This window comes from Oxyura jamaicensis, chromosome 1 (assembly GCF_011077185.1).
Source record: "Oxyura jamaicensis isolate SHBP4307 breed ruddy duck chromosome 1, BPBGC_Ojam_1.0, whole genome shotgun sequence".
NCBI classification, from domain to species: Eukaryota; Metazoa; Chordata; class Aves; order Anseriformes; family Anatidae; genus Oxyura; species Oxyura jamaicensis.
The window spans coordinates 124,131,121-124,153,185 of NC_048893.1; the positions used below are offsets into that span (position 1 = coordinate 124,131,121).

At 38.3% G+C, this 22,065-nt stretch overlaps 1 protein-coding gene across 6 annotated transcripts in view; it reads right to left on the reverse strand.

Moving 5' to 3' along the window:
• The window catches only part of CDKL5 (cyclin dependent kinase like 5), a 131,227-nt gene that overhangs the window by 37,350 nt on the left and 71,812 nt on the right, over positions 1 to 22,065 (reverse strand). For all 6 annotated transcript variants that reach the window (XM_035323804.1, XM_035323728.1, XM_035323878.1 and 3 more), the window contains exons 4-8: positions 17,936 to 17,981; positions 14,726 to 14,862; positions 11,648 to 11,768; positions 10,415 to 10,474; positions 5,032 to 5,122 (exon numbers count right to left, since the gene is read on the reverse strand). In XM_035323804.1, coding sequence (XP_035179695.1) covers positions 5,032 to 5,122; positions 10,415 to 10,474; positions 11,648 to 11,768; positions 14,726 to 14,862; positions 17,936 to 17,981 — 455 coding nt within the window. The remainder of the gene's footprint in view (positions 1 to 5,031; positions 5,123 to 10,414; positions 10,475 to 11,647; positions 11,769 to 14,725; positions 14,863 to 17,935; positions 17,982 to 22,065) is intronic.

The following is a 22,065-nucleotide window of genomic DNA, read 5'->3' on the forward strand; positions in this document are numbered from 1 at the left end:
AAAGGTAGCCAGGAAGACTGAAATGGGACACCAACATTTCAAGAACTGTTTGCCTTTCAGAATCTGCCATGAGACACTGCAGTACCCAGACAAATGGAATCGTCACAAAATCAAAGTTTGCCCCCATAGGAATAGACCACTGACCATGAAATGACCACTGACAAACTGAGCATCTGTTAGCAAAACAGTTTGTGAAAGCCTAACTAAAAAACCCTACCTTTTTACGACAGAAAAACAAGCACTTTATTTGCAACCCTTTAAAAGGCACACTTCTCCACCGTGAGATGTGAAGTTGGAAAAAGGTATGCTGCTGTAGACCAGGGCCTTGGAGAATAAGCTAAGGTTACAACTGAGGAATGGGCTAGAACTCTGAGACAGGGACCATTACCTTTCCATGCTAACACAATGCCATAACCTGAATCACAGTTAACGAAGTGTCCACCATTTGCTCCGTAGTCAAACAGAAAACACTCATTTCTTACAGAAGCAGCAGAGTAAGCTTCAACTATTTCATTTGGAAAGTCATATTCAAGACTCCTGTTCTACTGACTGTCAGAATCAGTCTTCCAGATCACAACAGGTGAACAATGCAAGAATGAGGTGGCTGGATAAATGAAGTAACTCCTGTATGAAACTACTAATCAAGAGTACTGCTGCACAACTTAGACTCTCCAAAACATATTATCATGTAGTAATATGGTATGCTAAAATTCACTAGCTTTTAGCAATGTTTTGTCATCAAGAGTACAGAGCCCTCCACTAACAGTTACCTGAGGCTCTTCAAAGCGAGTAGATTTTGGATGTTCTGTGAGTAACTAGGCAGGATTTTCTTTCCTCGGGAAATTTAAGTACTTGAACTTTATTACAAAAGATAAACCTCTGTGGGACACATTAAAACTTGAAAAAGTAAAAATAGATTTGGTAAAATATAAGTATTTAATAATCCTGTGAAGACTTTCCAGTATTAGATGTTTATAAAGATTTGGTAAAATGCAGGGGAAGAGAGGATGGATAAGATGATTGCGAAATAAGAACAGGATTGCCAAGAAAAAGACATCATGTTAAGCCAGAAAAACTTGGCATTAAAAACATATGCCAGCAAAGTTGAAGTCATATGCACTGAATACACATACCCCCGTCCCCTTCCTCTACAAGCTAATCAGGTTTAGTCAATTGCATGCAGACATGATTCCTGATAAATTTCCTTTGTTAATCAAATAGTTTTGAAAACTGCAGGTCATACTAATACAGTGTCTGTCAAGTTTTTCATGTCTTTCCTCTTAAATCTTAATTACGACTACAGAGAAAGTGTGAAATGAAGTAAAACTGAAAAGGCCATGATTGATACCTTCTTTCGAAGTTGTGAGGGTGTGTGTGTTGTATGTGTACACGTACACACACACACTTTGCTGGAAGTTCAGTTATATCTGTCTTCTCCAAAATATGAAAACCTGAGTTTTGAGGTTTTTAACTGCAACTTTAACATACTATTCTGCATGTAACAACACAACTGCATACCAATTCGATTAAGATTAGCACAGCTCTGGGAATACTGGTATGACTTTATTGAAAGAATATTTATTATTCAATGCTTTACATATTCAAGAAATGTCTATTCTTTGGTTCAATGCTAAAGGTTCCAAGAAAGATCTGTTTCTCAGCAGCATGCAGTATTTTGGTTAAGGAATATAAGTGAGCAGTACTTTCTGTTTGCTCCCGTGGCTGCCAATTCCTTACTTCTAGAATATCTCTATATGTTTATGCTATATATTCTGGAATTTCATTTTAACAGTGTCCATGAAGTACAGAAAAACACACTGTAAACTTGATGGCAATGGAAAGACCACAAGAAGTACATTTCTACTACTTTTGCCCTTTTAGGTCCTATGAATTTGTCCATGCAATATCTGAAAATTTGTTCAAGATTTTGAAGTAGTAAAATGTTAATTTTACAGATTGAGTGAAATTAAATTGCCCAGATAAGGCTACTCATGCAACTACTGCTTCCACAATGTGAAACTAACTTCTCAATGCTTCAATAAAATGATTCACATAGTCTCCTTCAACAAATTCTTCCCAACCAGATATAAAATCATAGAATCACAGAACATCCTGAGATGGAAGAGACCCACAAGGATCGTTGAGTCCAACTCCTGGATCCCACAGCATCACAAAAAAATAATTGCTTTTTATCAAACCCTATGTCTGAGGGCATTGTCCAAATGCTCCTTGAACTCTGTCAGGCTCAGTGCCATGTCCATGGGCAGCCTGTCCCGGTGCCTGACCACCCTCTGGGTGCAGACCCTTTCCCTAACCCCCAGCCTGACCCTCCCCTGTCCCAGCTCCATGCCGTGCCCTCGGGTCCTGCCGCTGTCCCCAGAGAGCAGAGCTCAGCGCCTGCCCCTCCGCTCCCCTCGTGAGGGAGCTGCAGGCCGCCATGAGGCCTCCCCTCAGCCTGCTCTGCTCGGGGCTGAGCAAACCAAGGGGCCTCAGCTGCTCCTCATACGTCCTCGCCTCCGACCCTTCACCATCTTTGTAGCCCTCCTTTGGACACTCTCTGATAGTATGATGTCCTTTTTATACTGTGGCAGACAGAAAAATCTTGACAAAACTGAAGGACGGTGTGGAAAACCTGAAATGCTGACCCGTGCCCAGGGCAGATGAATCCTCTCCTGGGAGTTTCTCTGGACAGGGAAGAAGCCTGCGGGCCGTGCCCCAGCCGGCTGAGCCCTGGGGTTGACGTGGCTTCTGTGGGAGTGGGATACGTGGAGGGAGAGCTCAGGGGAAGCAGACGGCTGGGTGAGGACGGCTGGAAAGCCTCTGTGCTCATCCGCTGAGTCACGCCGCGGGTGGGAAGCCTTCACGTCCAACACCAGCATGACAACCAAGTGAGCCTCATGTATCTTCCCCTCTAGACCCTTCACCATCTTTGTGTCCCTCCTTTGGACACACTTTGATAGTTTTATGTCATATATTGTGGTGCCCAGAACTGCACACAGTACTTGAGGTGAGGCCACACCAGCACAAAGCAGAGCGGGACGATCCCTTCCCTTGATGGGCTAGAAGTGCTATCCCTGATGCCCCCAGGGTATGGTTGGTCCTTCTGGCTGCCAGGGCACACTGTTGGCTCATATTCAACTTGCCATCAACCAGAACTCCCGTCTCCCATTTCACAGGGCTGCTCCCCAGCCTCTCGTTCCCCAGTCTGTCCAAACAGACAGGGTTGCCCCGTCACAGATTCAGACTCAAGCACTTGCTCATTAGATTCCATGTGGCTGGTGATTGCCCAGCCCTCTAGTCAGTCAAGATCTCTCTGCAAGGCCTCTCTACTCTCAAGAGAGTCAACAGCTCCTCTAATTTTTGTGTAATCTGCAAATTTACTTAGTATGCATTTGAGTCCTGAATACAGATCATTTGCAAAAACATTCAAGAGAAATGTCTCTAAAATGAAGCCCTGCGGAACCCCCCAGTGACTGACTGCCAGCCTAATGTAACCCTATTCACTATAACCCCTTGAGCCTAGCCTGTCAGCCAGTTGTTCACACACTCCATTATGTATTTTTCTAGGTGCATGCTGGATATTTTGTAAAGGATACTGAAAGCAGCACTACAGAAAGCTTTGCTGAAATCCAAAAAGATTCCATCAACTGGTTTCCCTTGGTCAGCTGGGTAGGTAATCTTGTCATAAAAGGAAATTATGTTAAACAGGACTCCCCTCTGTGTTGGCTATGACCATTGACTGCATTGTTTTTCAAATGTTTTTCAAAAACTCCCAGAAAAATCTTCTCCATAATTTTACCAGGCACTGAAGTGAGACTGACAGGCCTATAATTACCAGGGTCTTCTTTCTTGCCCTTCTTGAAAACTGGGACAACATTTGCCAGCTTCCAGTCGACTGGGACCTCTCCAGATTCCCAGAACCGCTGAAAAATAATTGAGAGAGGTCTCATGATGACATCAGCCAGCTCTCTGAGTACCCTGGGATGAATCCCATCAGGCCTCACAGACTTTTGTGCATCCAGCTGAAGCAACAAATCCTGCACAAGTTTGGAATTGGCTGGGAGTTTATTGTTCCTGCAGTCATGGTCCTCCAACTCAGGGCTCTGGGAGTCCCAGCGCCCATCACTAGTATTAAAGACAGAGGAGAAGAAGGTATTAAATGTCTCTGCTTCATCTACAGTCCTAGTTGTGAGGTGACCATCCTCATCAAGTAACAGACCAGCGTTCTCTCTGGTCCTCCTTTTGTTGCTAATGTATTTTAAAAAAAAAACCTTTTTATTGTCCCCCATAGTCCTTGGCCAGCATCAACTTTAATTGAGCTCTAGCCATGACTTATGTCTCTACAATGGGAAATAGCATCTTTGTAGCCCTCCCATGTCCCCAGACCTTGTTTCCAGCGTCCATACATTTTCCTTTTCCACCTAAGCTCTAGAAGATGATCCCTGCTCACCCAGGCCAGCCCTCTGCTTTGCCTGCTTGACTTCAAAAACTTTCAAATTGCCTCCTGCCGTGCTCTGAAGAGGTGGTACTTATAAAACGTTAAGAAGCTAGTAGCCTTCCTCTTACCATTTCAGCAGTGCTGGTAAAGAGCAACTGGGAATGAAAGCCAAACCACAGTTTTGACCCCAAAGATAAAGAGAACTAGGAGTGTAACATGGTGAAAGCTGCACTGCCAATACTATGCAATATCCAACATGAGGCTAACAAAATGAACACTTTAGAATACAGGACTACCACAGAAACATCTTTTGAAGGGATCGTCAGGGGGAGGAGCATCTGAAGTAGGTTTGTGATAATTCAGCTTTATCTTTTAGTCAGTTAAATATTATTCAGTTCAAGAGAAGTGAACGTGTCAATGATTCATGCCAACCTTCTGGAAATGAACAAGCATAAACGAGAATGTGGAAGTCTTTTGAAATCTTCCCTTTAAATCAACTACAGTTCTCCACTGGCAAATTTTACAAAAGGTGCTTGACAAAATGCAAAGAATCAGTCAAGATTTATCATGGTTGCTCTACAAACTATACTTACCCAAGCAACAGTTCAGGCGAGCGGTACCATCTGGTAGCCACGTATTCTGTATAGTTAGCATTGCTTCCTTCAGAGAGATTACGAGCAAAGCCTGCCAAAACAAGTGTAAAAGATTGTATTCTATTTTAAGTAAATATGCATATCCCCAGTGACTTTGGAGGTAAGAGGTCACATCTATTTAAACAGAAGTAAATTATTTAGCGCAGAATGTCTCCAGGGACTGCTCATCTACTGAAACACAACCTTTTATTGATACAACACTGAAAGTCAGGACGTCTGCTTTAATGACTACTATACTTGTGTAATGTCCTCAGAAATCTATGGTGTTTTGCCATTATGTTTGGTACTTCACCATAATGGAACAGATTGGTAAAAGTTACTTGTCAGTATGCCATGCATGTTATTGAGCAGTTGCCACTAAATTTCACTGTGAAATACTGTTTGCAGAAGAGGATTTTCGTAACAATAGAAACTTACCATATGAGTGATGAGTAGACACGTTAGTCATTGATCTTAACTACTACAGTCTCACTACATTCCATTCTCTTATGTGGTCAAGCATCTATGTGTTATTGTTGGCAAAAAATGGGGCAATCTCTCCCAGACTACAAAAGGCAGGATTCTACCAAAGATCAGCAAAACGGCTTTATTTCTGCATTTAGGTCACTCCACAAGTGTCAGCTTCCGATCTGCTTTAGCATCATATGGATAACAAGGCTCTCAGTGAATTAGAATCAGAAACCAAGTCCAAATTAACTTCCTCCTCCACATCATTTTCAAAAAACTGTCAACTTATTTGCAATTGTATCAGAACTCAACTTCTGTCTTAACGTATAACAATTAACAAGATCAACAGAGAGAAGAGTGCATATGCTGAAAAAACATATGTAGGAATAAGCTCAATTTTGTTTTAGTTCTTCTCCATTTATAAAAAGTGGGCTGAGCAGCACACTATTTTGTACAGTAATGTGCACACAGTAATGTGCAGCAGCACATTACTAGATTCTTCGTGCAGAAGTACTCTAGGGCAGCTGATAGCACCGTTTTCGGTAAAGTATCAAGCATCTTACTGTTTTTCCAACAAGTAATTAATAATAGGTAAGTCTCAGGTCAGACATATCAAAAGCAAGACTCTGCTGTTGAAACTGACCTCAGACAAACAAACATATGGGACCAAAATACAGAAGCAACATTTTGAAAATGTTTCCTTACTGGGATGTAGCACTAAAACTTGATCAAAAATTCATTTCAGTGAAACCACTAGGAGTCCTTCCATTATTGCATGAACAATGAAGAAAGAATAAAAAGTACAAAGTCTTGCAGAGGTATAAAGCGTAATTTCATTTTCAGAATCAATAAGTGCTACTTAAATGCAATAGTCATTTTTCTTTATTCCTGAGTTCTTTTGCAGAAGCTGCCAAAAGTGATTTTCCCACACAACTATGCTTGTAAGGCTGTCATTTATTTATTGATTTATTTTTAGTATTCTGAAACTGTATCTCACTTGGCAGCGTTAGTGAAGGACTCCAGCCCCACCTGCTCCCTATGGTTACACTAATTTACTTCAAATTGGAGTAAAGGTTTGGGTGCAAAGACTATTATTGGACTAGTGCTTTGAGAAAACAATTTGGTTTTGACATAAGTCACAGCTGTTAATTCTAAGATACCTCTCCCTTCCAGAGTTAGTAAATGGAAAAGTATGTACAATGAGGAAAAGATATTTCAAAGTCATCCTAAAATAAGAATAATTCTCATCTGTTCCCACAGTTCTGCTGAACATTACTGATGCTGCTAGAGAAAAACTTGAAAGATTTTTTTAAAATTACTTAAAACGAACTTAACTTTGGGGTAAATTTCTAAACATTGCTATATTTAGAATTGCCTAGGCAGCCCTGTTTCTGTTTCAAATTACATGACCTATCTGATAAATCTGGTCAGTGAAAAATCTTTCATTTGTGCTTTTAAACAAGAGAGGGAAAATAACCAAGAGCCATCCTGAAGAAATGGGACAGCCAAAACTGGGAAGCCCCAGCCTGAATGAGGGGAGAAAAATAAAGAGGCCACATGATACAAATGATCACCTCACAGCAGCCCATGTGGTAGCGTACAGCACCAGCCCACCAGCCCAGGTGCACCAGAGCATCAACAAGTCAGTGTCATCTTCAGTGCGATCTATATATTGTCAGGTGTGTAAGAAACCACTTTATGGATGCACTACTGCTCTGACTCTGTCTTACCATGCTGAAAGATGATGGGCAGAATTGACAGTTCAAGAAAGCATAAAAGCTTTCTAACAGGACAATTGCTACTTTTCTTCTGTTGTGGCAGAGCTAGCTTACTGACCCTACCTCCAAACTGTGCTGAGGTATTGGGAACAATTTTTGACAAAAAACATAGGAGAAGGTAATTAGGCAGAAGACTAGACCAAATTCTAAACAGCGAGAAGAAATAGATTAGAACATGAACATGGAAAGCCATTTGGGTGAGAGCAACTATGAAAGCAACAGAGCTTGTATCTCAATGCAAGGAAGGTAAATAATGAAAATAAAATGAGATTTCAAGAAAGGACTTTAAACAACTCAGAGAAGAGGAGGATAGATGTCAAGGTAAAAGGTGTGAGGGAAAAAGGAGTTCAGAAGATTGGCAGTTTCTTACAAGGAAATAAGGCACATGTAAATTAGACAAAGTAAAGAATTCTAACATTAAATGAATAGAATAATTCAGTTGGAAGGGACCTTCAAAGATTATCTAAGTCCAACCTCCTAATGACATGCAAGGACTTAAAATAGGTGCCTAGGAACACTAAGGAACATGCATTACTGAGATCTTCAAGAATAAGCTAAGCAAAACCTGTCAGGAATGACACAAACAGGCTTAATCATTTCTTTGAGTAGGTGGAAGATCTAGAGAATTTCTTGAGGTCTTTTCCAGCCCTGTTTCATGATTTCTGTGCTCATGTATCATACAGAAATTAAGCCATTTTTAAAACAAGTAATTCTGAAGCCCTGGTGTTGAAACAGCAAGCATACTAAACAGAATGTCTACCGATTTCTAACTAGTCAGATGCATCTGCTGTGATCGGCATTTTGTGCTGTTCTCTTTCCCATTTCTATTGGCAGCAATGACACCCACACAACATGTGTCCAGGCAAGCACCACCACATTCAACCCCATTTTTTCTGGTACGATATGTACAGAACATGGCACAAGGATTACGAAGAACTATCTTGTTAAAAAATTATGTGTTTTTTGTTGTTGTTGTTGTTGTTTTTTCCTACTCAAACTGTTTTGTCCACTGGGCTATTCCAGAACACCCAATTACTGCAATGTCTGCATTGGGATTGATGCACAGATCTTTTTGCATAATGTGGCACTGTACATGACAAGTACTTGTGTTCCAAGAAATAAAGTTAGGTAGGCAGGTAACATATGTTAAATCATGTTACAAGGCAAACTCTTATATCCCAATCTGTACATGTGCAAGAAACACTCTTGTGGATAATATCTCTCTGACAGTAATAATCTCTGATTTTTACAGTAATAACTTAAGCTACTAACAGGAATGTCAATTAGCAACATGGCTAAAAATTAAAATTGATCCCAAATTATAAGTATTGCTTGGGATTTGAAATTATGTCCAGAACTATAAGCAAAATTCAGACTAATCCATGTGAACAATAACAACAGAAGTTCCTCCAATTTTCTTCCTTTAGGCTCTGCTGAGCACCAGAAGGACTTTTGGGTTGCATTTCTTTTCCAACAGCAGAAGGAGAATCTGCCTCGAGGGTAGGACATGAGCAAGCCTGTGGACAACTCAGAACATCTCCACTGACAGAATTCACATTATCTGGTGAGAAAACTGCTGTCCAAAACACGACGGTACAGCTTGTTTGGCTTTCTATTTTCCTGCAGTGCAAAGCACAAAGGCTGCTGACACATGTTCTGGTGCACTTAGGGGCACTGATGGCACATGCCAGCTCTAGTGGCAAACCTCGCTCTCAGGAGGACAAAGATGGAGGAAGGAAGGGAGCACTACCACGGGCTGCTCCTGCTCATGACACCATTTGTTCTGACTGGAGCACACACTGGTCAGGGCAAGCACTGTCTGCCGACTGGTTGTGAAATTCTGCGTGAGGCAGCAAATGTGTCCCCCAGAGACCCAAAGCATTGCCAAGGGGGCAATGGGCACACCTCCAGCCCCTGCCACCTGCCAGAGCACCGTCAGCCCTGGGGGACACTAAAGGCCTACACTGGCAGGAGAGTGTGGTTGCGTAGGGGCAGGCAGTAAGTCCCCAGACAGAGAGAGGGCCAAGGCACTGCAGGCACCGCCAACAGCAACTCTGCGTGCTGCCAGATGCCCTTAGTTCAAAGAACTCATGTGGACCAAATATTCTAAGGCTTTTCCTGGAACGCTTGCTGGTGCTGAATGCTTAGGCAAAAATACCCTTAGGACTGAAAGAAATAAGCAGCACTGCAAAAGACAAATGCTTTTTCTGTGTTCCTAAAAACCTACTGCAATTTATTTATTTTTTTTTCAGTGGTTCCTCTTTTCATCCAGAATTGCAGAGGTTTGAAATGACAGCTTTGAAAGTGCTCTCATGAAAAGTGCCCTTGGGTAGCAGCATGGAATTGAATTTTATTTCACCAAGCCCAACTGTAAGTTTTTTAGAGGGAACAATATTTTATTCTGTGTTTATGTAGCATTTAGAATAAAAATAGAGATTGTTGGAACAGTGTATATGCCACCCTGCTGTCTTCTGGGGATTACTCACATGGGCAAAGTTTGTCTTGCACTTGGGTGCTGATTCTTCAAAGACTTAAAGCTGACATTAAACAGGTATTGATAAGTCAGGAAATACGAAAGTTAACAGTAATTGTACCACTCTGACTCTATCCTTCAGCCATTCAGCCATTAATCATATGTTGATATATGATTCTTTGATTAATACAACTATAAAAATTGATCTGTAAGTATACACCTAAAAGGCCATGAAAGCCAGTGGTTTAAGAAGTACATAAAATATATTTTGTCTTTAAAAAACAAGAACTATCTTTTCTTTTAATATGCAGGACAGATAAATCCATAGTTTTGCTAGCCTTCTAATCAGTTCATCATCTGTGCTGTTCTTTCTTGAGTGCCAGTACCAGTGCTAGTAAAAACCCTATCAAATACAGCCAGAGACAACTGCCGCATTTCCACTGATATGGTAACACAGTATTTCCAAAGTATGCAAATTAAGCCCAAAGGTCTTTCAAATGTAAGTAATAGCCACAAACTTGAGTAAGTAATGACCACTAAAAGGGTTTTAAGCACTAAAGCAAAAAAATCCACTGCAAGAGATTTTCCTTAAAAAGGTAAGAAGAAATCTATCTATTGAACTTACCAAAGTCACACAACTTCAGAACATCATTGTGACTTATTAAAAGATTCTCTGGTTTAATATCTAGAGCATCAAATAACAAAGAAAAAAAAGAAAAGATAGCTGTTAATTTCTCCTAGTTTTGAACTTTGCCAACAATATTATTTAATAATAATGTATTTTGAGATATTCTTGCAATCATAAACAAAGCATTATAAGCTAAAGCAATTATATCCATGAACATGCTGAAATCATTTTCTGACAAGTGAAGTCTCTTAAAGTGCTTCCCAACAAAACACTGGAAGGTAAAAGCTGCTTACAGATATTCCTGGACAGCAAAACAACATGTCGAATATTGCATATTGCAAAATAATACAAAAAAGTCATTGAATTATTCAGTTAATCAGTAAGCTGTTGTGTGTCGTGCTCAACATTTTCAGTTACAATACCCTTCTTGAACACTTCTTGCCATTTCTTTAGAAAAACTGTTTTCTAGTTTTAAGCCTGTTCCTTATTCCTATCTACGTATTGTAGTATCTGTGTATGTTATACTTGTTCAATCTGTATTTTAGAATATATATTTCAGACTCTTGCCTATGTTTTGATCTGTCTCAAATACAAGAAGTAAATTGTATGAGAACTGTAATTTATTGGAAACATTAATTAGAAAGAAAAGTTGTTCTTTCAAAGCCACAGAGCAAAATACAAATGAATTAAATAAACTACATAAAGCTAGACATTGTCACACATCAAAATATGGACTGCGAGTGCTTAAAGTTTAGGAGAGAAAGTAAATATAGAGAGCTTAAGTCATAGGAGCTGGGAGGAACTGCCTTAAGCAGAAGCAAAGCACAGGGGAGTAAGCTTTAAGTTCTGGATTAATTTTCCACTACTGTTCTATTATCGGATTCAGAAGTGAAATGACTGAGTGCCAGGAAAGGTTTAAAAATTCCTTTTCCTTTGGCAATGTCTGTACTTCAGTTTTACTTCATTGTGCATTTAATATAATCTTTACGCATACACCAAAGATACTGGAAAGCAAGGTTTTTACGTAGATGAACTTAGTTTTAAAGCAATATGAAGTCAGGTGGCAGGCTTAAGACTCAGCCAAATTTAGAGATTTTCTCTTTGTTGTTGGCATAAAGCAATTGCTTATGTTTATGTTAAGTGAAAATTACTTCAAGCTATAATGTCTTTCTTGGTACAAAGTAAATTCCAATCAGGGGCTTTTTTCTACGTGGAGATCTACACACTTACCTCTATGAACAATATCATTCTTATGACACCAATGAATTGCTTTAATTAGCTGGTAGATATAGCTTTTCACTTTTTCTGGTGGAACTCCATTTGGCATTTCTTCTAGCAATTCAAGCATATTCTAAATGTTTAAAAGACATTATTTCAAAAAGTTATATTGTAGTAGCAAGAACACAACTCATTTTCAGCCTTCTGAAAACAACATACGCCACTGACGCCGACTATGAAAAAAATAATAGTTTAACACTCAGGGAGTGTATTCTAATGATAAGCATAGATAAGCTGTTTTCATTCTAGAGAAAGCATTTGTGAAGACAATAAACCTTGAAGGTGAACCACAAATGTACCACAAGTCTTTAAAAAGTTGTCATCAAACCAATTATCCTAAAGCTTCTAAATAGTCATTTATATACAGAAAGTTGCTTAAATAGAAATACCAGGTCACTGTGGCTGTATGAAAAATAAGTAAAACAGAGCATTTTCTAAATATCTTACTACACTCCAACATACTTTTTTTTTTAATTAATAAGATAGTTCTATGGCGTTCAAATAGCAAAACTATGATTAACCACAACCCATGTCCGTATGTGACTGGGCACATAAAAGCAACCTAAAGCAACACAATATTGCTGATGCGAATGAGATAACACAAAAATGCCTCACAGGGGCATAATCAGTAGCCTATAAAATATCCTATAGTTATTTATCAGCTATATTGACCCTAGACATCTTTGCATTACAGTTACTATGCCCATATTAACTATTTCACAGATATACCAATGCAAAAATTAAACTGTTTATAATAGAAAGATTCCTCTTTGAAAAATGGCATTCAGATTTCCATTATATTAGCAAATGTCTCCAATTTTGTACAATCAGACGTACAATGGAATTTGTACTCTATATCTTAGTTGAATGAATAATGGGCATCAGCAGCCCACTTGAAGACAGAATAGAGTATTATTTAATTAAAACTGAAATGGAAATAAGTATTTTGGCTATATTGCCTTACACAACTCATTTTATTATGAATTTGAGCATTTGTACAGATTTTTCATTTAAAATAAGTTTACCTTAACTTTGATAAATATTTTCTTCAGCTGTATAAGAAAATGGGAGGTTTCCCTTGTAATATATTTTAATAAACATAAATAGAAGAGAAAACAAGTGGGAGACTATTAATATTTGAAAACATTTCTGAATTTTACAGTCTGTGAATAAATACTGGAACTTATGTGCTGAGTGCAACACTTCAGAGCTCAGAAAAGGAATTTTCTGTTAAGGAACTGTATTAATTTGTCAGATTCTTGTCCACACAGAGGCCTATAGTTCTGGACAAGTTATGTCAAAAAGTCAGTGTTACAAGTATGAATGAAAATACTAACATCAACACAGAAAGACATAATCCTATATGAAGACATTAACTACGGGTAATGGATAAAGAAGATTAAACTAAATGTGAATTTAATTAATCTGGCTTTGAGTATTGCAGTGCTAAGATTCCCTACAGAACACATGCTGTTTATCACCAGTTAAAACAAATATTAGCGTATTGTACCATGTTTTATTTAATTCCTTCTACTCTTTCTCATTTGAAAATACAGAAGTCATCCTGGTCTTTAGATTGGTTTTATAGACTTCTGTAAGAACCAGTGGAAACTACTCAACACATCTGAAAATGTGAAACATTGATGGAAAGTGAAGTTTAACTGGAAGTAAAGATGGTCATTCATATAGGACAAAACTTCAGAACAAAAATGGCACTAGACACATGTCTATCTTTAGCATTAATGTTTTTTGAAATATGCTCTTGTTAGAGAAATTAAATGTGTTTTATTGATGCTGGTCTTCCAACCCACTACTAGGGTGAGCTTAGCTAATTCAACTATAATAGAAAAATAAATATATGTTCTGCTTGGTGTGTGATCAAAGAGATTCCACGAATATGGAACAATCACAAGGAATAGGGGTGGAACAAGTCAAGCTTCAGATGTTACAGCTAAGAAAGATCTACCACATTAGGAGTTGCTAACCTGGTAAAAAACAAAAATGTCTTCTGCCAAGCCGTGGCCTAAAATAGGTCAACTCACATTATGCAGTGAAGTTATACCACATAGTAAATTGTAAACTGAGGTAAACGAGACAGTATGTAGGGTGGGGAACCTTTACACAGGAAAGAACTGACTGAAAAGGACTAGCACCTAGCTGTACTGCAACATCACATTGGCAGGAATTGGAAGGAAATTTTCATTAAATGAAAATTTCAATCAAGGGAACAATATCTCATGAAAGCTACATATATACAAATATTTAAACTTGCATTTAGTTTTACTGTATCCAAATACCATCTAATTATTTCCATGAAGAAATGCTAAATGGTTAGGATACAGAGGTAAGGCCTACCACCATCACAGCAGTTCCAAAAAATAACGGAGGACCAATCTGTTCTCGGTTGTTTCTCCCTAGAAACAGGGCAAGATGTTTGGCAATTGTAGGCCAATCTAAGAAAGTTTTGGAATTGTTTCAAATGAGGTCAGGATTGGAAATAATGACAGTCATCTTTGCCAAATACCTCTAAGCAACTATTGATAGTGGACTTGTTTGAGAAACATACAAACAAAAATCCTGTGTTTATCAGACAGGGATCAAGAAAGTTGCAACAGATTCCAAGGTCAAAAATCTATGATCTTGTTCCGAAAGACTATGTCAAAAATTCATTGCACACATAACATATGGCAGTTAATCGAACTTACAATTAAAAACGAAGTTTTTGGATGGATTTTTTTTTTTTCAAATTATATGTATTCCAGTCTACAAAATTTGAACATGTTTGCTTATGTATGGAAGTTTTTTTTTTTTTTTTTTTTAAAAAAAAAAGACCAACACAATATAAAAACAATAATAAAGATATCTCACAGTAAAGGTGTAATTACAACAATTCAGATTGTATTACAGTTTTTCTGCTGTTCCTCTTCACAGATTATAATGGTTTCACTTTTAAAAGTATAAATAATTTTAAAGACTTTTCCATTAAGCTGATGATGTAAGTGTGGCAAGGGTAGTATAAACTCAACTCACTTTTTCCACATATTCAAATACTAGGTATAGTTTTCCTCTTCTTCTGAAGGCTTCCTTCAGCTCCACTATGTTCTCCTGTTTCAAAGTGCGAAGCATTTTAAGCTCTCGTAAAGTGGTTTCTTTGACTTCTTCATTTTCTAGAGTGCAAAAGTGACAGAGTAAAATTTATTTAAAATATCAGTAAGAAGTGTTATCAATCTTTATTTTGAATCCCTGATTAAAATCTCTGTTTCTCGATACTACAGAGAAAAAGGCTTATTTTCCACTGTGGGCTCTCTGTGCTGCCTGGCTGGTTCTGCACTGGAAGAGAGGTAGCTGATGACTGTGCTCTTATTAGGTAACCTTCACAGTCTTCCCTTCATTACCATCATAGTTTTTCCAGTGGCAGAAAACGTTGCTTCATAAAAAGCAATCATTTGCATTTTTATCTTTTTCATTATGAAGAGCACTAATATACTTCCAAAAATATGCATGTATGTGTACAGGCATCCTCCACCCCACACATAATTATTGCATGCACGAAGCACTGACAAAGTTACGTTCTCACCAGAAACACTAGAATGCAAACATTTTTGAACAACAAAAATCTATTTGATTCTAAAGTAATTTTATTCTGCAGAAAACATGACGAATTGAGGCAGAAGCACAGATTTATAAGTCCTTTAAGTTTCCAGATAAGGCTTTTAAATTAAATTCAGAAAAGCAGATCAATGTAGTGGCCACAGAGGGCAGTAAAGCAAATACTGATTCAATGAGCCTTGAATCTGTGATTCTAAGTCAAGACACTCAACTATTGTTTTGACAATTTAGTTGACTGAAAGTTGTTTAAAAAAAAACAACAGTGTTTTACTAAAGCTTTGTAGAGTGCTTATTGACGAATAAGCACTTTACTGAGTTTAGTGACTCTGAACTGGCAGGGTTCCAGAGGATAGTACCAATGAACCATCAAATAAAATGGAGTATATTAGAATCTATTAATTCAGCGAATTTGCCCGTGCACATGTAGAAGACAGGTTCTTAATCTCTTAGTATTGTTATCCACAACCGAGGAATATTGAATGGCCTATGACTGCATGAAGTCAAAACTAAATCCCACTGGCAGGTCATGTACCACAAAGACACAGAAAGAAGAGAAAAGGAAGAGAAACTGATTCTCCACGCAAGCAAAAAGCAAAAACAGGTCTGTAGCAGAGAGGAAAAAGCACAGGTCACGTGCATGCATATAATCATCCTCAGAAGACAGAAAAAATATTGATGAGTAGCAGGAGAAGAGAGAAAAATAAAATACTAGCACCACAACTGTTTTGATTAAAAATACATAAATTAAACACATCTAAATCATTTCATTTTGAAACTGAGTACTCAGTGTTGGCTTGCGTCAGCCCAATTACATAATTTCTTCTAAAACTAGACGCACTCTTTCCAGCTCATTTAGCATGCACATGTCAAACAGCAAAAATTCAGTGAAACAAAAATGGCAATAGAAACAATTACAGTACATTCAGATTTGTAATGAACCACCATATTAAAAAGACAGATGTGAAATGGCCTGAATCAAATCTATCAAAAGAACTTCTGTCGTATTTCCAGAAACTTGTAAACAACTAGCTACAACTCTGAAAAGCAGTCATCAGTCATGTAAACTGATATTACGTAATTCTCATGGAAAGCCAAAATGATGGCAAGGACGCATTTTTTGTTTTCGTTTTTTTGGTGTACTGTCTAACATCATAATCCTGTTTGGGGCTTAATACTGAGATTCATTGTCTTTGATGTGTACTCAGCAGTTGACATGAAGTACAGAATGTGATTCTGAAGTAATCTCATGACCCGGTCAAGATGGCCACCACAATTAAATGATCTACATTCTTTAATAGGGATTTGAAACAGATTTCTGAATAGCAGAAGATTCACCAGCTACACCCTTCAAGCATCTGGCAAAATAACCCGCACTGTGAGAGTTTGTATTGCAGGAAATGACAGACACAAATCTGAATTTGCTGTGTCTAACTGACTTTGAAAACTACCTCCACAGCCATCCACAGTTCCGTAACAATACCAAAAAATGGAAGTTTGCTAAAATAAAATGGCTGCTATTTCTTTAAACCACATCATTAGACTGTTGAGCTTTCAGCTAACGCCTCGATGCGTGGCTGATTATAGCTACATCACCTCCAACTGGGATTACTCCTTTTATTACTTCACACTCAGCTTCTCTGTTTGTGCTAGGCCATGTGGGATTTGGGCTAACTTTTGATGCGTGTAAGGTAGACAGCTGTTCTCAGCAGCTGATTGCCAGTTTTGCCTATGGCAGCATACTGGGCTTCACTGTTGTGAACACGTTCAGGACAAAAAGCCAGTCTTGTTTTGTGCAGATTTTACTAGTTTACTCTGGTTTTACTAGTCCTGGGTGAGGAACAGGCGTGTGCAGCACTGGCAGTAATGCCCATGTGTCCTTCCTTCTGCCATCCACTTAGCCAGCAACAATAAGCCTTGCAGGAGTCAGCTCTTTCCCCTTCTCAGCAAACTCAGCAGCACCGTAAAGTACACAGAGGCCACTGTGAAAGGGGACAAGGAGCAAGTTCTCCATGGAGAATGAAACCTGCAAAGGAGAGCAGAGCAGAACTGCTGCCTCCTCACCCAGCTCCCACAGGTCCTGAAGAGCTCCCCAGTTCCTCCATGCATCACTCCGTGACCTCTCCATCTCCTCTGCTTATCCCTTCAAGTCCCCCTAATGTTTAAGATCCCCTCCCTGGATGAGGGTTGATAAAGCTCAGAGACTCCATAAGCTAGTGCTACAAGACCAGTTTTGGCCATTTTCTGATCAGCCCTACTCTCCAACTACAGGTCATACTGCCAGGTGTGGCACCACAATCTGAGCAAAATTAAGACAGATGCACCAAGAAAGAAAGGTAGTTAGAACCACAGAATGGTTTGGGTTGGAAGGGACCTTAAAGACCATCTAATTCCAGCCCCCTGCTGTGGGCGGGGATACCTCCCACTAAACCAGGTTGCCCAAAGTTTTCTAGTTTGAGTGTATAATACAGTCCCTAGGCAGGTATAAAGGATCAAGTGCCTTGAATATTCACAGAGCTAATAAATCATGATCATTTAAAATCACGTCTTGCTATATTAGACTTCTTATTTGAACTGGAGAGATATTATCAGGGTAATTATTGACATGAAAGATTACACAGCAGAAAAGGTTACCTTCACTGTCTTTGAATTTCTTGATTGCCACAATTTCATGTGTCTCCTGTAAAGCAAAAGCAAACAAAGTGAAATGAGCAAGATTTGTTACTTTTTTTTTTTTTTTTTCCTGTTGGTTTCATTCTGCTCCCCAAGCATCAGAGGAAAAAATAATAAAAAAGAATCCAGAGAAATTTGACAACTCCAACCAAAATGAATAAAAACTCAGTAAATATCTCAGTGATCAGGCAATACAAAAATCCATGTAAGCAGACATCACAATTAGGTACCCCAGCATGAAAAAAAAAAAAAGTTAAATATCCAAAATTAATCTTTAAATACCTTGTACCAGATATCAATTACATTTTCAATGGTTCTTCCTGTGATTTTTGCAGTTTAATTATTCTGAAAGTCAAACAATCTTTTATCTGACCAAAGTATGAGTGTCTGTGCTTGTCCTTGTGAACCGAAATGAAAATAATATATGAGGACATGACTAAGGCTTACAACGAGACCTGGAGTAACCTGAATCCAGTATTAGGATGCCAAAAGCCTTTGGGTTCCAAATTTCATGTATCTGAAGAGAATGTGAGTTTGGGAAGATAAATTCTCCATCCTTTCAAAAATAAACATAAAAATATTGTCCTCTAGTAATTCTCTGTTCTCACCAAACATTATCATCATAGGTCCTATTTTTCTCTTCAACAGAGACACTTCTCATGTGAACATGACTGCATCTGGCCAAATGATTACATCAGTTCATATGGTGGTGCAGCACCCATATTTAAGTCAGATGATGGGGAAGAAGCTTTTAAGGCCACACCATATGGGGATGTGAGCAGATAGGCAGTAGTCTACCAGAGTTATTTAAGAAGCTAGATCTACCTTACACACCTTTTCCAAACCTCACACTTTGCAAAAATATAACGATATCCCACTATTAACAGCATACAGAAGCTGGATTGGAGAGCAGCAATGAAAATGTTAAGCCCTTCTAGAACACCTGATGACATGTGCACAAACATCTATTCCATTTTTAACTTCAAATTGTCACAACATAGGAACCTGTAAAACACCTGATGCCATTTAAAATAAAAACACTTGGAAAGACTATTGTAGATACTGAACAGAGTCTCTAGATGAAAATCAATACTACTGCAAATTTAAATAAACAAACAAAAACCCCAAAACAATAAGGTTGCATATTCATCTTTTAGCTGATGGTTGGGAATCATTAAAAATAGAGTAAACGTTACCAGGCAGAGAACTCCGGTTTGTACTAAACAAACATAAGCTTATAATAGGTATGCCTAATTTGCATGTTGAAAAAATGATCCTTTCACCATCACTCGTAACATCTATCAGAAAAACTGGGAAGTCCTGTGTGGTGTATTGAATTAAGTGACCAAACTACATGTACTTCACGTTGAAGAAGGTTAGTTCAGCAGATGCTACCAGCTCTTAGAGAAGACATGCATTGCTCTTTTGCTACCAAAATCTCTTTCATACACTCTGGTCTAATCTGAAGGCTATTACAGAAATTCAGCTGAGATACTACGAAGGTCCAAGAACTACACATTGCTCAATCAACTTACAGAACAGAAAAGACATGGACATCAGAAGTGAGGCAGTAATATGCATCTCAGGTTTGGAATGATTCTGAAAGGCTTGTCTATAGCTTTTATGTCAAATGCTGTTCCAATATATTTTTGCTTCGGGAAGCTTACAAACCGAATGGTCTAAACTAAACTGAATGGGCTATTGTAACTACAGAGTTATAGTACTGATATACTGATTAACTCCAACTATAATAACAACAGTAGTATGTTCTTTCATAGTAACTATGAAAGAACACTGTTAAGAGAGTGAGTGTATTTAACTCATTTGACTTGTGGTATCTAACGTCAGGTACTTTGGCTAATTAAGCCTCTGAAAGGCTGTTCGGAAAAGGAGCACTGTAATTGCCCTCAAAAGACTCCACTGGCTGTAACGTGTTTAGACAGTGTGCATACACCACTTTGCAGACAAGCCGAATTCATCCATTACCATTGAATTCCTATTTCACCTGAAGGAAAATAAAAATTTGTGGATGTTTGGGCAGCCATTAAAATGCTGTATTTTCATTCTCAAAGTAATGGCTAAGTCAACTGAAAGAAATGTAGGAATTAAAAGTTGTTGCCTCACACAGAGGGTAGTTCTGCACCATTCAAAAAAAAAAAAAAAATTAGTCCATGTGGTTCTGTGCCACTATTCTGCTGACCCTGATGTATATAGTGAACACGATTATTTTGGACACATTAGCAACACACTTGGAAAAAAAGTAATCCAGACAGTTACTTTCAAAAAAGTAATCCAGACAGAAATTTTCATTTGAAAAGCCTTAACAATTGCATTACTCCATACAAGTAATGAATGTTGTCATAATGAAGTAACCAAGAATATATACCAAACATTAATTCATTTTGCTTTGGATTTCCTGTAAAAAAAATAACCTATCTTAAATAACAAGCAGAAAGCCCCACAAAAATGAGTATTATATTTAAATAACTTGAAGTGAAACAAGAACAAAATGAGACCAGATAATAGGTGCTTTGAGGAGCTGCACTAGTAACATCTTTTCCTCCTTAAGCTGGGACATTCTTGTCTAGGATTCTTGGAGAACCCCATCGTATCTAAATGGCATTCTCTAGGAATCAGTGATGAAACAGCCATGACAAAGCTAAAATGGACCATCACTGAAGATTACGGTACAAAGATCTTTTTGATGTGATGCACCTGCTTGTCAAAAATTCTTTAACTTCCCCAAGACTTGAAACACCTCCAAAATAGCAGGGTTTGGGAGTGCTGTCAGGCAGAACAGAGAATTGAAGCTCAGTGCAGGTTTCCCATTTCCTGGTTGAGTGCTCTAAACCAATTATATAATTTATATGAGGTAATATAAACAATAGTAGCTCCTCACTAATCAGTTAAAACTAATTTCCAAAGGAAGAATGCATCTGAAACATCCTGTTTGCCTGTTTCTCCATTTACCATCACCACTAGTAATTCTGAACTGGATGTCAAATTTCAACCAGGTATTACCGAGAAATTCAGGTTTCTAAAAAGACAGTTTCAAAAACGGTGAGCTTTGTCAGCTATACATACAATATCCCTTCTGGGGGGAGGAAAGCAGTAAGAACTCAGTCTCCATACATCGTATGATGCTGCAGATAAGCAACATATGTAGACTATGCAATGAACTAATGCACAGTTGTTGATCCACAGTTGTACATATTGTCACTTACACAAACTACGAATGAGATTGAAAAAAACAGAATACATTTTGTATACGGAATGATTCTGCAGGTATATAGCATGGTGGTAAGAATGTGCTTACTGGATTAGGAGACCCATGATGGAGCTGTCAGATGATACAGGCCCTACGTGAAGTTTCGAGCAAGTGACAGACACTATCAACAAAGCAAACAGATGCCACATTGCTAACCCCTGAGAAGATCAACAGAATCAGGGATACAGAGAAAAGCAAAACTTCAAGTAATGAGGAAATTCAACAGTGAAAACTCAGGCTTCCGCAGGAATCTGATCTTTACAGATCAAACTAATAATTTGGAAATTAACCATTTACTTTAAAGTTGTTTTGGTAATCTCATCTCTTTTATGGATATAGCTCTCTGCTCCTCAATAACGTCAAGTTGCAATTCTCCAAAGTAAAACTGTAATTCTCTAAAAATACCTTTTTGCTTTTCAAAAGTGCTTTTTTTTTTTTTCTCCTTTTTTTCAAGACTTTTTTGAAGCATGGACAGAAGTGTGCAGCTAATACAACATTCAGCCTGCTTGCGCATACCCTCCTTAGACAATAGCTCAGTATCCAGCTCCTGGCATGGAAAATTCTCATATTCAGTCAGCGTACTGTCTAGGTAGAAAAACTTACTCGCTGATTCAATATTTGAGACTTCAATGAATGTCCAGGAAAGAAAACAAACAAACAACAACAACAACAAAAAAAACAGCCAAATGCATTCCACAGACGATGCCTTTTCTGAACAAAGTAGTACCATTTTTCTTTAACTTGCATAAGCATGATAATGTTCTTCAACGTTTAAGTGCTTAGGATAGAACTTTCAATAATCTAGATTTCAGTAAAAACCACA